Source organism: Aspergillus stella-maris, assembly GCF_047715825.1.
Source record: "Aspergillus stella-maris strain CBS 113639 unplaced genomic scaffold BDV14scaffold_30, whole genome shotgun sequence".
Lineage (NCBI taxonomy): Eukaryota > Fungi > Ascomycota > Eurotiomycetes > Eurotiales > Aspergillaceae > Aspergillus > Aspergillus stella-maris.
Genome location: NW_027396824.1, coordinates 150,092 through 164,417, shown reverse-complemented (window position 1 = coordinate 164,417; position 14,326 = coordinate 150,092). Strand labels below are relative to the sequence as shown.

Below are 14,326 nucleotides of genomic sequence, written 5' to 3'. Positions count from 1 at the left end.
CTTCCAAGGAAACCAGAAAGTGAACGAGAATGAACTTCGCTTTTGATTACAATTGACAGTTACATATTTATCTCTCTTAACCAGGAGGAAGGGTGCTAGCATCAACAACATCAGCAGCATCCTTCTCGAGCTCCTCATTGGCCTCGAAGAGGGGAGAACGGGGCAGAGCCATGAGACCGGTTCTGGTAGACTCAAGGATACCGAAGGGGGAGATGAGCTTCATGAAGGAGTCGATACGGTTGGGCTTTGCGGAGCTGCAGAATATCATCAGTATCAATGCGAATTTGAATTTTGAGTTTGGGGTGCGGAGTGACTCACAGCTCAACAATGCAGTTGTTAGTAGAGATATCCAACACCTTTCCGCCAAACTGGTGAGTCAACCGCGTAATGGCATCGAGATGCTCGTGCTTGTGACGGAGAGCCTGACTGCTTGGCAGGTTGCGCGGGTGGTATTCCTCCTTTGTAGCCGGGTGCTTGCTGCTCTCGGCGCTCTTCTCCTTCTGGCCCTCGATGGCGTCGACGGGGGTCGTGATCTCGCGGTGGTGCTGGAGGAGCTCCTCGAAGAACTCGGGTCCAAGGATGCTGACCTTGGCGAGGAGGAGCTCACGCTGCACAAGAGCGGAATCCGTGTAGTCGAGGACAGCCCAGACGGGGACAAGATCGTCGAGTTGGCGGCGGGCTTGCTCGACGACGCCGTCCTGGCCCTGCAGCACGATAGTCATGCGCGAGAGGTCCTCGACTTCGGTGTTACACACGACGAGCGAGTCGATGTTGAAGCCGCGGGCGGCGAGAATTCCGGACACGCGGGAGAGCACACCGGGCTCGTTCTGCACCAGGCAGTTGAGGATGTGTCGCTTGGGAGGGTTCGTCGGGCGAACGGGGGTCTCGTAGAGGATGGACGAGACGGCCGTGGGGGCGTCCCATTGCGGGGAGTGGTCTGCTACCGGGAGAGTGAGGGGGGAGCGGCGGTGCAGGGACTTGTAGGCCAGTGCTGAGGTTGAGCTGCTGGAGGCCCTTGTGGTGGTGGTGGTGAAGATGGAGGATTGGGGAAGAGCAGAGGCTAGGCGAGAGGAGCGACCTGCTGCCGTTAGGAATGGCATTGATGCTGCTGTAGACAGCATCTGGGGGCGCCGGAAAGCCATGATGACCCCGGATTGAGAGAGAATCGCAGGGTTGGCGGGTTGGATTGCAAAGTCGCAGCGATCAATGGATGGAGATTATTCGCATTTTATGCTGGGGGTCCGACCTCGGGGAGCTGACTCAATCTCCGGAACAGTCAACGGTACAGTACCGCTAGCCTGCTTGGGACTAGTGAGTACTCTATAGACATGTGACTTACAAGGCCATTGGAACTTAATCTTCTTTGTGCTCTACAATCTGGACTTTAATTTTTTGCTTGCTCTATATCATTGATTTATAGGGACACCGAGAATATACAGGCTTGACGATTAGGAGTCTTTACACATGGTCTGGGTGATTCTGTTGGCCCGCATATAACACCCGGTTCTGGCCAGAGATCGCCTCGGCTCCACCGCCAAACTAAACTTCTTGCAAAATAATACTGCCCGTGGCCTGCATATCACCGTCTCTCCGCGGATCCCACCTCTCACTTGTCACTCAATTCCACCTCATTACTCAATAAACGACATCTACTATGGCTGACGAAGAACACCGCCCCAAGCGCTCTCGCTTCGACCAAACTACACCGGAGCCCCGGCGCTCGCGATTTGACCGCCGCTCGCGGTCCCCTTCTTCGCGACAATCAGAAGCCGTTCGAAATCGCAGTCCCCTCAGCCGTGAGCCTCAGAGCCCTGGAGCGGGCGGTAAAGCAGACCCTGTCGCTGCAGCTGGTACGCTCTGCTTCTTCCCAGTCAAAGTAGAATTCGTGGCAGTAAAACTAACTGTTGACAGCTGCCGCCGCCGCCAAAATCAACGCCCAGTTGCAAGCTAAGAAAGGGATCCAACATGTCGAAGTGCCTCCGATTCGCGCGGTTAGTATAAGGATCTTCAAGTTTGGGTATTTGTGCATTTGCTAACCTACTCCCGTCATAGACCTCCAGTCCATCCCAGTCCGCTACCCCCTCCGGCGGAGACACCAAGCTGAACGCAGAGATCTACGTCGCGGACGGCGACTACATCAAGGACATCGAAATCAATGACCTGCGTAACCGCTATACACTGACCAAAGGATCCACGCAAAAAATGGTAATTACTCCTGTTGTATTCACTGATCGTCCAGGCGCATCCCCCCTCTAACTTCTGCTACTGTGATTGTGAAGAAGCTTACCCAGTCCATGCATAGCATTCTCCCCTCATTTGCATCTGCTGACCTCCATGCGTGATATAGATTAAAGATGAATGTGGCGCCGGTACGCCTCCATCCCATGTTATATGCTTGTCAACTTTGAAGAAAGAAGCTCATCAATTAATTTTCAAGATGTTACCACGCGCGGAAACTATTACCCCGACAAGAGCATGGCCACTGCAGCGGTAGGTGCCCTCAGAATCTCCTTTTATATTGTTGTCACTGACACAGACTGCTTGTTAGAACCCGCCGTTGTACCTCCACGTAACGAGCCAATCGAAGGAAGGCCTCGAAAAGGCTGTTGAGATCATCGACAATCTCATGAAGAAAGAACTGCCAAACCTCGTGGACGAACGACGATTCCGCCGCCGAGAACCCGAACAAGTCGAGCGAGACGAATTCGGCCGCGTATGCCTAGCCATCCCCTGCCCCTTCCACATCATCGCTAACCCTTCACAGCGCAAATGGCCCGAAGAGAAAATCCCCGTCAACCTAGAACCCATCCCCGGCTTCAACCTCCGCGCCCAAGTCGTCGGCCAAGGCGGCGCCTACGTAAAGCACATCCAGCAAAAAACCCGCTGCAAAGTGCAAATCAAGGGCCGCGGCTCGGGCTTCATGGAGCCCAGCACAGGCCGCGAAAGCGACGACGCAATGTACCTACACGTCGCTGGCCCAGACCCGAACGAAGTCCAAAACGCCAAGGAACTCTGCGAAGACCTCCTCGCCAATGTCCGCGAGCAGTATCAGCGCTTCAAGGAGAACCCGCCCCAGCACGGTGGATATGGCGGGTATGGACGCGGTGGCGGCGACCGGCATAACAGCTACGGCGACAGAGGATACAGCGATAGAGGATACGGCGGCGGCTACGGCAACCAGCACTCGCACTCGCACTCGCATCACGCATCGCAGACGCCCTCAGGCACAGATAGCCCCTCCGGCAGCGCAACGCCTGCCGCAACATCCGCAGCGGATTACAGCGCGCAGTACGCGCAGTACTACGGCGCTGACCCCTACGCCGCGTACGGCGGGTACCAGAACTATGTCGCGTACTACCAGTACTACCAGCAGGCGGCACAGGCGCAGCAACAGCAGCAGCAGTCTCAGAGTCCCGCGCCGCCCCCCCCTGCTTCTGAGGCTCCGCCGCCTCCGCCTCCTGGGTCTGGAAGTCCGCCTCCTCCGCCGCCTGGTGGGGGCAGTTATAGTGCTGTATGTACTTGTCTTTGAAGGTTCATAGTTCGTTTGGAGATGATGCTAATTGTGTTTCATTAGGTCCCACCGCCTCCGGGGTTGTGATTACCTTTGACATCGAATATCGAAATTTACAAGGGCCAAGATACTTGGATATCTAGCATTGCTGAATACCTTGGTCGATGCCCCTGTCGCCCAATCTACCTCGTCTTCACTATCTAAATCTGTTTAGATGATCATTTCTGTATCGCTTAGCTTGATTTGTTTCTTGCAATTTGTATCTGTAATGCCTACTTCACCTACCTTGCACACTTCAAAAAAAAATCTGGAGCCTGGGAGAGCAATAAATCATGCAAAAGTTTCTCGTCGCCGATCTCATGGTGTTTTTTTTTTTTCTTTTTTTTTTTCCTTTCGCTTTGGTTTGTGAGCGCTGCTGTACTCGCAAACACTTCATAGGACTTCTAATCCTCGGAGGTAGCTGTATATCTTATGCCAAGGTATCATGCCTCACGCCTTGTTCCCAGTGCGCAGTATTCCCATACCAACCCAGTCATGAATCATGTCGCAGAGATGACAAACAAACATAAAGTCATAACGCCGTGCTCCACGATCGCATCAGCCATCGCGGCGCACCAGTTCAGGGAACATTCTTTCCCGTGGGATCATTGCCTCAAGCCACTCCGGCCCAAGCTCATTGAACGCTAGTTCTTGAGCTCTAATGATTCTTTCCTTGCGCTCTGCTAGCCCCTTCGGATCTTTGCAAAAGTCACAGGCAAAATCGCAGGGTGACGTGACCAGTGCTGAGGTGGACTCGCCTGCACCAGCATTACTGGAAATACTAGTATTAACATCAGGCTCAGGTTGCACAACAACCTCTGGTCTGACAGGGACCTGGGATCCCATATTCACCAGCTCTACATCGCCAAAGAATTCACCGATCATTTCGTGTCTGCATCTGGTTGTGGCCTCGCAGAATTGGACTAATTTTCCAAAGCTCTGCTTGCGAGCGTAGAGACTTTGAAGCGTAGACATCTTGTCTCGATTGGTGAGGCCTCTGCCTCGCCCACCTATGCGATTATGTAGGTTTTCAATGTCTCGATGAAGAAGGCCAAGGGAACGCTCTCGCTCCTGTGGGTTGTAATAGACGATCGACGTTGCGGCGCGGCCGTCACGGCCTGCACGGCCAGATTCTTGGACGAAACCTTCGAACGTCTTTGAGGGACTCCAATGGACGACGAAGCGAACATTGGGATTGTCGATACCCATGCCAAAGGCGGTAGTTGCGACAATGATGTAGAATGTTATTGGAGTAGTGTTTGGCTGCTGTTGCTGCCTCGTAGCCGCTATCCATTCATTTTGGGATCGTATCCTTTCATCTGCGTTGAGGCCGGCGTGATATGCTACTGCACGAATGCGGGGATCGTTCCTTGATAACATCTGTGCGAGCAGCACAGTGGCCCTTCGAGTGGAAACGTAGACAATACCGGAAATTGGAGGTAACCGAGACGCTGCATCGATGCCTAAGCGGGCTTCGCGCCGGCCTTGGACTTTTTTGAGCCACGAATGAAGGTCCCAAAGCTGGAATGCGTCGGGTTCCTGAGGGTCTGAAACGAAATCTTGCAAAATTCGAACTTCATAATGAATGTTCGGCCGCGCTGAGGGCGTACTGAAGATTTTGGTTTGAGATGGGTCCAGCCCAAGGATATTGATGATGTCTTCACGGACCTGTGGGGTGGCAGTCGCAGTGAATGCACTGATGGGCACTCGTGGATTAGTTAGGGATCTCCTGAACCAGGACAGTTGCTTGTAAGCTGTGCGGAAATCATGTCCCCATTCGCTGACGCAGTGGGCTTCATCAATGGCAATGCGAACCAGCTCTCCTTGTTCGTGAACGGTTTGGAGATTTCGCCGAAACATGTCTGTTTGACAGAGCTCTGGTGTCACATAGAGAAGTCGAATCGTTGGGTGGCCAGAAAGCATGTCTTGAAGAATCACTCGCCGCTCCTCTATCTTGGTATTCGAATTGATAGTAGCTACCGGTATCTCCATTTCGGCCAGTGCTCTCAGTTGATCGGTCTGCAAGGGAGTCAGGCTGGTTTCAAAGTAAGAGTAACAGAGTACGTTCAGGACTTACCATCAACGACAGAAGAGGACACACGACGACAGTCACTGTAAGTTCCATATTAGCCAACGGCTAATATGCATTGTCTGTAAAGATGCAAACCTACTCCCACGTGTGGTTGCCACGGCCGGCAACTGAAAGCAGAGACTCTTTCCAAACGAGGTAGAGGCTTGGAGGAAGACATCATGACCCTCTACGACAGCCGTGCAGACTTCTCGCTGAAGAGGGCTATCATCAATTAGCAATAGTCAAGACCAGCGGGCAAGGTTACAACTATATGAGTATATAACTTTTTAGAAGCTTACCGGAACGACCTTTTCCGAAATGTGCGGTGCAGGTAGAAGTCCAAGTCCACCTTCCGACGCCACAGATCATTATTCACCATTATGGAGGCATCTTTGAAAGAGAAAGAATTGGGATCTCGAGAGCAGAAAACGTTGTTAATGTTGAGTCGATAGTCCCTTCCTTCCCTCTGGCGGACGCGTTTCCGGAACGCGATATCACGTGAGCTCAATCGAGCCTAATTGATTGACAAAGTATACAGAGAACATTGACTGGACAGCAATAGAAACGGAAAAAATAACTAGTTCGTATCAAATGTTCAAATCTATTAATATCGCTAAAGTACAAGACTATCCAGGACAGAACATGTGTCTTCGTAATAGAAGAGTCCACTAGTCGTCGCTTGGACTTCAATCGAGGATATATGGTTCTATAATAATGTACAAATGTTATCGCAGTCCAGAGTCGCGCCGACGGCTCGCTCGGTCCAGCTGTCTCTCCAGTTCTTCCTTGACGGCCATAACATCCAGACCCCTGCGCCTATCGGGCTGCCAGATGCTCTCCATGCGAGCCCAAACCGCCATGATATCTTCAGGTGCGCAACAAGTGCCAAATGCACGCAGGATGGTAATGATCATTCGGCGGCCTAAGAACACCCCGTTCTCTAGACGGTGCTCCAACGATTCCAGATCATTGTCTTCGCGCGGGCGTTTCTGCTTCAGGTCGTTGTCCACAGAGTCGTTCAGATCATCAAGCTCTTCGGTAATATCAATCTCGGCCTTGCTCAATTCGGTTTCCTCCTCACTCCATGCGTACTCGTCTTCATACTCGGAAGGTGTGTTGTGTGCGCCAACGGCAGCCGTGAGTAGTGGCGAGTAGAGCTCACTTGATTCATTCGTTAATTGTGCCTCCGCGCCCGCTATACTGGTGTTACCACTGAGAGGATTCTCCCACACGAAAGAGGGCGGTAGACCAAATGAATGATGCTCCATCCTGGTTTTGGACTCATGAAGTGCTCGGAGATAGGCTCTCCAGACCACCCACAAAGTTTCCGCCGTCCAGCCCTTTTTGTGTCGGCCATGGTAGTCAAACCCTTGAAAAAGCAGCAAATAAACCATTCCACGAGGAGGTACAGCGAACACATTTTCCATGTCGGTGAGAACGGATCGAAATGCACTTATATTCCCCGACTTGTGTGCATGATACGAGAGAAGTATGTGAAATGTCCGCGTATCAGGACTAAGCACGAGGGCTTCTTGTAGAGCACGATGGTGTTCTGGGAGGATGTTCTTCAGAGACGCTGACAGCTGTAGGACGCGCCCAAACTTCTTAGCTGACTTCCGGTAAGCAACAAGCTCTGAAGTGAGTTTCTGCCTTGCAAGATCTGTGACCGCTCGAGTCTCCAACAGTTGTAGGTAAATATTTTCTGCAAAATCTGGGTCACCAGCTCTAAGGAATGAAGTCATAAGGCAGTTCATCACCGCGGTATCGACAAGCTCTCCACTCTCCACGAACTCATCAAAAGCCCGCGATATGCCGTCAACATCCCGTGTTAACCCGTGGAAGAAGATGTTGGCCACTTTTCCATGGCGACCAAATTTGATGTTCCTTCTGTTCATCTCTTCTATCAAGCGGTCGGCGACAATATACTGGCCTGCCTTGATAGCTGTATCGAAAAGGACTGTGAACACCACACTATCTGACTTGTGTCCCGCTAAATGCTCCATCCTATTCCAAATGCCGATTACCCGGACTAAGTCGTGTTTCGTCACTTTGCCCGGCGACCGACCCGCCAAGTGCATAGCAGAAGTCCACAGTGACATGGAGATTGAAAGGCGGGCGGCCAACATATCTTCCACCAATGCCAGATAGCGCCGCGCATCAATCGAGCGACGGTTGGGAGGTTCAGCGAATCGACGCAAAAGCGCACCGCGAGTGCGTTTTGACAGGTGCTTCACTCCGGGAGACGGGAGTTCTCTATAGAGTTGAAAGATGAAATGATTAGACCGCGTCTTGTCTTCAATATGTTTTTCCAACTCTAGAACAGAGTTAAGCTCCACTGCGCTTTTCGTCTCGTCATATTGTGGCGGGAATGGCTCAAAGGCAGCAACTGCATCAGCGGCCTCCTTCCAAGACAGTCTCCCTTGAAATAATGCTTGATAAATATCCGCGGTGTCCTGATATAATTTCTTCGCGGCACTCTTATACCCGTCGGTTCGGTTCCGTAACCGGGCACTTTTTGGCTCATGGTCCACCTCGTCTGGTTTCTCGCGATCACCGTGGTGTCTTGGGCCGCCTTGAGGGGCAATAGCACCATCTGGTTGACTTGTGAATCCTTGCCGCTGCTCTGATGGCCGCCATTCATCTCCAAGACAGCCAGCATAGTTTGTTCTCTCATCGTCGGCAGGTCTTCTTCGTGTGGGGGGATGCGCCGGCGTCTGGTTTATTCGATGATCGTCGGGATCGTATACTTCCACTCGCTGTGCAACACTTGAACTGAATATTCGCTGAGTTCTCGATCGATACGCAGCTATACTCTCAATCGGGCTCAGAAGGCTTGACGGACTTCCGGACGGAAGCCGCCTTGAGCCTCTGCCCGCACCCCTGTGTTCTAAACTTCTTCTATGACTCCTTGAAGCTTTCGGTGACAATGTAGACAAACACCTAATTCGAGGAGAATGCTCCTGGCAGTAGCCAGCTATCACCAGGGAACGGACAAAGAGGTCCGCTATAGACGTTGCAGCTGGTCGGCAACGTCGGGGGGAGCCGAACCGTCGGAGGGGGGCATTGGCGAAGTAGGATCCCGGCTCACGCATATGCTTCGAGTCGAGTAGAAAGCCCGTATTTGATCCCTGCGACGGAGGAGATCGCAGGTGTGGTGGGCTCTGGGACTTATTGGGCTGATGCATGAGATGGCAGACATTGTGGCATCGATTCACCCATGCATAACCAGGATAAGCCTAGAAAGACTTGCCGAACAGAGCGGGGAAAGTCGCAAGAAGCAGAAGGACCGTGAGACGCGCGAAAGCGAAGCACGAGGGGGAAACAGCGCGTAGAATTGAGATGTTTCGTCTCCTCAGAAATCGAGATTATTTGAAGCAGAGATGCGCTTTTCTGGAGCGGAGCCCGTGCTGCGACCAATCGGAGCCGCCCATATTGCCAATCCATCTTTTCACCACTTCGTCCCCGGGCCTCCCCCATCATCCAACTCACCCTTCAACAAGCGATCAATTCCCCTATTCGGGCCAGGAGCCGTCAAGTTATACTTCTCTGAGGATCGAAGAGCTATCCCTCAGATCCCGGTCGCAGGACAACCGCCGGTAGCACATCATTCGAGTCCTGAGAGCGATTCGGAGCAACCGTCGCTGACCTCACCATGGGAAAATACAACCTCACAGCCCTCCAAGTGCGCGAGACTACCCTGCGGGGGTTTGCTGCTGGCAAGCCAGGTCAAGTCCCGCTGTGGACTAACGCTGTCCGCGATATTCCTCCTGCCCAGATTCTTGTGCGCGGTCAACCCCAGCAGCATCAATTAGTACGGCAGCGCGTGAAAACAGACCTGACAACCAAGAAGGGGCAAGTGGTATTTGAGACTCAAGAAAAGCGTGTCAAGCCGAAAAAAGCTAGCCGCATGTTCTTGCCCGTCGAGATCAGGTACGAGGAAGACCAGCTACGTCGAGAGTTCTTCAAGGACCATCCTTGGGAACTTGCCAGACCTAGAATTTTGGTCGAGAGCACCGGCAAGGACTCTGTGAACTACAACTGGGAAAGGATGCAGCAACCGGGGAAGAAACTTGATGGTGAGAGGTATGTATTAGCAGTCTCATGGCATTCTTATCGCCGTGTTGTCGCGTTTCTGGCTAACTTTTCTCCTCACAAAGCGTCGTGCAACGACAGCTCTGGCTCCTGAACAATGTACCAGACATGACGAAGAGTACTGCCTACGACATCGCGCGCCGCGAATTTTACCGACTCCGTCTGCAGGAGGATATCGAGCGCCGCGTGGCTGCTGAAGAGGCGGAAGCTACCGGCGCAAACTTTGGTCCTACCTATCTGGAGATTGGTATGGAGCTTGAAAACCAACAACACGAAGTTTGGAAGACATGGGCGAGGACAGAAGCGCAAATTGTTGACCAGTCGTCGTCATCGGCAGACAGTGCTGAAGGCGGAAGCGCATCCCAATGAGCTCCTTGGTCTCTTCGGTTCATGTTTGATCGCGAGAGAGGTAACAAAGACTATTTCAATGGCTTATGTATATTACTGTATTTGTTTCGTTTAGCTTGTGTATAATCCCCCAAGAGGTTGTGTTTTTGATGCGAGTCAGTCGGGAAACCCTACTGCCATAAATAGATCATGCAGAATAAGAAAAAAAAATCAGAAATAATTAATAAGATATTCCACTTAACCGCAAAGCCAAAAAGACATAAAAGATACCAGAATATCGAAGGAGTAAGTAGCAGGAGCAGTTGTACCTTGGAGATTGGGCGACTGCAAGGCATTGAAGAAGCCAATGGCGCAGCTCATCGAGACCCAAACTTGGAGTTCTCCGAACGTTTCAGGTTCACCTCAACCTCGAACTGTCCTGCGGAGTGCGACCGGGAACCGGTGGTAGCTGCAGCAACTTGGTACGTACTGTGTTGGTCATTCTGAATGCCATCCGTGTTTTTTTCCTGTCTCAGACAGAGCTTCATTCCCTATCGGTGTCTTGCTAACCGCTTCGCCATCCTCGACAGTCAAGATACGGCCTTCGCGTTTGACAACTACTAGCGAACGACTTTGAGCCTCCGATATCTACGCAAATCATTCAAACGACATTGCACTTACCGATCGCTAAACTACGACTATAACAATTCTCCCTTGCTCCCCACTTCTCCCAGTCAAACGGGCCCGGTCTATTTTGAACTCGGCGGACCGTCTCGGCCTCGGCCTTTGTTTCGCGCTTCACCAAACGTGATCCTTCGTCTACCTTTGCTACGCTCATTTCTCGAATAGTCCTATCTGTGCTTCCAAGACCATCTATCGTGTTCCGTCACCTCTTTGCTCGACCATGCTCGGTTTCGACCCTCATGTACGCTGCGGAGATTCTTAGATCGTTTGTTTGATTGCTCGCGAAACCGAGAGTGAATGCATGCTTTGAGGTGGATGAATTGAATCGTCTTGATTCTTTTTCTCGCATCAATCATGATCTCTACAATGGTTCGTCCAGAGGATACTCTGAGAATGTCTCGCTCGTATCTCGATCTTGAAGAGGAGGAGGACACAAGCAACAGTCATACACCGGAACCAATGGCGGCCTCGTCCTCGTCATCATCGAACCCTGAAGCATCTGCTCCCAAGGAGGATGAAAATACACCCACAAACGGCACTGTCGAAGAAACAGGCGGCAAAAGGTCGAAATCAAATCAACGAGTGCTTACACCGGAGGAGACAATTCAGCGTGCGCGCCGGGCAGTGGAAAATGGGATCCAGGAAACGAAACGCTCTCTGGCGGGGAGTGAGGCTGTCGGTGATGTGGTAAAGCCAAAGTTGACAATCGATTTGGGCCATTCGAATATTAGTCGCATTCCGGACCCGGTTGTCGACGTTATTAAGGATGAGGTTGAACGGTACGTCATCCTGAGTGCTGCGGGAGCATACAAAAGCAATGAGTGGCGGTGCTTGCTCTTGGACAGGGAACTGACCATGCCTTAGGCTATCCTTATGGAATAACCAGCTGGTTAATATCCCGTACCGCTTCGCAGAGTGTTCTCATCTCCGCTATTTGAACGTTAGAGCGAATAGTTTCCGCGAATTCCCAATAGGAGTATGTCTTTCGGTCACTGACTTCTAGCCTGCCGTTGAGATCTGACTGGCATTCTAGGTGATTAACTTACCGCTCCTCGAAATTTTGGATCTAAGTCGCAACAAAATCAGCCAGCTGCCCGAAGATGTCAAGAAGCTTACATCCCTTCGGGTACTGTCGGTGATGCAGAACCGTCTTGAAGATCTACCTCTGGGTGTATCCGATATGAACAAACTTCAGATCCTCAAAGTAGCCGGAAATCCCCTGCGGCCTGGTCTTCGAAAAGTGCTAGAAACGTCAGAGGCCGAGATTGCATCTTCGACAATGTCCGATAATGAGAAGGAAGTTGAGATAACAGCAGAACTTAAAAGACATCTGAAGACCCGACAGCCCATTACTCCAAGTGACTTCGACAGAAATGATTTTAGGTATGTCTGTCAATCAATGGCTGCAGATAGTTGTTGACCACGATTTAGCGATGGTGTTCTGGATACACCTAAACCCGTCAAACGGGGCATGAGCAGCCGGTTCCCGGTCATCCCAAGCACAGGTGATAGCGCCTCCGACCCTAAGTCACCTTCATTATCTCGACCTCCTCCTATCCCAATGAAGTCCCATCACCGTATCGCCTCCGGACATGGTGTTGCATTGCACAGTGGTCTCCGACGGCCAGGACCTATCCCTGGAGCTAGCGAACGCAATCGCAGCAACAGCGAGGGTATTATTCAAGGTTCGTTTGCCTCGCGAGCGAAGCGTATGGGCGTCATTAGTCGCAAGAACACCGACCTGGGCACACTGGACGAAATGCGGCCATATCGCAATAGCCATCTTCGCGGTCTCAGTTATGGATCCATCCTCAGAACGAGACCATCTATCAGCAACTCTTCCAGCCCCAGCAGCCCAAGAGAGCGCAGGCGGCCTAGAGATGGAGTGAACCGGATGTCGAGCTTGCCTGAGCATAAGGGCGAATGGGAGACCGGAGATCCTATCATCAAAAGCGCGAAGGGCATCCTCTTTGCCCTCTTTCAAGTCCAATCCCACGTCTACGCTCTGATCAATGTGGTCAGACGAGACGATGAACGCCGGAACAGTCTCGAAATTGTCTTCTACAATGCCTCCACCCATGTGGATAGACTGAACGAAGCCATTGAGAACGCGGAAAGCACACGAACAGGCGACATCGAGCCAATGCGCTTGTCCCATGAAGCCGTCAAGAGGGAATGCGAAACATGTATCATGGCATACTCGCATGTGGGAACACAGCTGCGCAATAGTCTAGACAAAATCGTTGCCAATGGCGACTCGCGCTACATTCGTTCGCTAATGCTCATGATATTTGGTAGCGTGGTTGAGCTTCGGAATGCCTGTGCGGGCTTGGAGGTCCCAATGGGCCCCCAGAGGAGATCTTTTGGAAGACCACCAGTACCTGAAATCAGCAAGCAGTCTGCGGAATCTGACAGATTCCTTGGTGCAACTGTTACTCCAACCCGGGGAAGAGAGCCGTCGTTCTTAACCCGTCGACTACGTAGTGATACAACTATTCAACACCCTCAGCTCAACACCAACGGACCACTACCAGCTTCGACCACGTTTCATTCCGCCGTCAGCTCGCCAGGCTTTGCTCCTACGCCATTTAGCTATGCTGCAAGAAGCCGGTCGAGCAGCCGGTCAAATCACATCAATACCTCTGTGCCGTCATCTCTTGCCACTCCTCGTTCCGGCGAGTCGTTCCCCATAATGCCTACCTCGGTGGTCCCCAGACTCAACCCATTAACAGGCTTAGACGAGATAGAAGAAGAACGGATATTTGAAAAGATCTTTTACCAGCTTACGGCTGCCTACACGGCTGCGCTTCAAGCACTCCCAAATGCCCGCCGTCAGTTCTTGCGAAGCCTCGAAGTTGCAGAGCAGAACCGAGAATTTGACATTCAGATGCTGTGGAACAATCTCATTCGACGTTGTCGAGTTTGCTTGGAAGTATCCGAGGCTCTTGGCCTTCGTCTTTCCAATATGAAGATCAAGGAACCAGGCGGCGGAATGCGGAACCAGCGGGAATTCTGGCAGCTCTGCAAAGCCTTTATGCACTCATTCGTCGAATTGGTAACGGACATGCGCGAGGTGCGAAGCATGCATCTTCTCCCACCCGAGGTGATCGTCGCCCTCCGACCTGTTCAAAAGGCCAGCAGGGAAGCAGGTCGCTTAATCGAGGCTTCCCCATGGTCCTATCTTGCAGACATGGCTCCGGGAAATGGTCCGCCAGCCATATACGGGCCTCCCCTGCCTTCACACGGTGCTCACCAGCATAACCTACACCATCATCAGATCAACACAAGCCTATCACCTTCCATCACCCTCCCAGCTACACCCCTCAGCGCTGCTCTCGGGCCCGCAGCGCAAGCAACCGTTCCTTCTACGCCTGCTAGTGCATACAGCGACAAGTTCTTCGAGGGAGACGTATTCCAACGGGCCGACTCCTTACTTTCATCGAACCAGGCACCCTTCTTCGCTCGAAGATAACATACCTCGACAATTCCGCCCATCAAGACTTCGGTTACACAGCAACAACTCTCCAAAATATCCGCCTCCAATAACCTTGAACTTTCCTCACAATGAATAAGGTCAAGATGACGCAATCACACAAAGAGAA

The 14,326-nt window shown here is 51.9% G+C and overlaps 6 protein-coding genes across 6 annotated transcripts; 3 read left to right on the top strand and 3 right to left on the bottom strand.

Annotated features, from left to right (window-relative positions):
* Positions 1-76: 76 nt before the first annotated feature.
* Positions 77-1,142, bottom strand: BDV14DRAFT_200576 (acetolactate synthase regulatory subunit; the record flags this gene model as incomplete). Its single annotated transcript, XM_073773542.1, has 2 exons — positions 77-254; positions 319-1,142. The coding sequence occupies 2 exons, from the start codon at positions 1,140-1,142 to the stop codon at positions 77-79; spliced, it is 1,002 nt and encodes a 333-aa protein (XP_073627728.1).
* Positions 1,143-1,595: 453 nt separating this feature from the next.
* Positions 1,596-3,908, top strand: BDV14DRAFT_174192 (KH domain-containing protein). Its single transcript, XM_073768858.1, has 8 exons — positions 1,596-1,850; positions 1,912-1,991; positions 2,053-2,205; positions 2,348-2,369; positions 2,438-2,490; positions 2,549-2,713; positions 2,765-3,511; positions 3,575-3,908. Exons 1-8 carry the CDS (start codon positions 1,655-1,657, stop codon positions 3,596-3,598), a joined length of 1,440 nt encoding a protein of 479 aa, XP_073627727.1. The 5' UTR covers positions 1,596-1,654; the 3' UTR covers positions 3,599-3,908.
* Positions 3,909-4,094: 186 nt separating this feature from the next.
* On the bottom strand, positions 4,095-6,050 carry BDV14DRAFT_209189 (putative RecQ family helicase RecQ). Its single transcript, XM_073775587.1, has 4 exons — positions 5,921-6,050; positions 5,722-5,843; positions 5,628-5,662; positions 4,095-5,569 (listed from the first exon to the last, which is right to left on the bottom strand). Exons 1-4 carry the CDS (start codon positions 5,998-6,000, stop codon positions 4,109-4,111), a joined length of 1,698 nt encoding a protein of 565 aa, XP_073627726.1. The 5' UTR covers positions 6,001-6,050; the 3' UTR covers positions 4,095-4,108.
* A 289-nt stretch (positions 6,051-6,339) lies between these two features.
* Positions 6,340-9,039, bottom strand: BDV14DRAFT_71998 (pentatricopeptide repeat protein). The gene has a single exon (XM_073777369.1). It carries the CDS (start codon positions 8,804-8,806, stop codon positions 6,347-6,349), a length of 2,460 nt encoding a protein of 819 aa, XP_073627725.1. The 5' UTR covers positions 8,807-9,039; the 3' UTR covers positions 6,340-6,346.
* Position 9,040: 1 nt separating this feature from the next.
* On the top strand, positions 9,041-10,274 carry rsm25 (mitochondrial 37S ribosomal protein mS23). Its single transcript, XM_073777368.1, has 2 exons — positions 9,041-9,704; positions 9,779-10,274. Exons 1-2 carry the CDS (start codon positions 9,274-9,276, stop codon positions 10,080-10,082), a joined length of 735 nt encoding a protein of 244 aa, XP_073627724.1. The 5' UTR covers positions 9,041-9,273; the 3' UTR covers positions 10,083-10,274.
* A 597-nt stretch (positions 10,275-10,871) lies between these two features.
* BDV14DRAFT_71863 (putative cell morphogenesis protein Sog2) lies at positions 10,872-14,273 on the top strand. Its single transcript, XM_073777366.1, has 4 exons — positions 10,872-11,503; positions 11,589-11,700; positions 11,758-12,107; positions 12,156-14,273. Exons 1-4 carry the CDS (start codon positions 11,079-11,081, stop codon positions 14,194-14,196), a joined length of 2,928 nt encoding a protein of 975 aa, XP_073627723.1. The 5' UTR covers positions 10,872-11,078; the 3' UTR covers positions 14,197-14,273.
* The last annotated feature ends 53 nt before the right edge of the window (positions 14,274-14,326 follow it).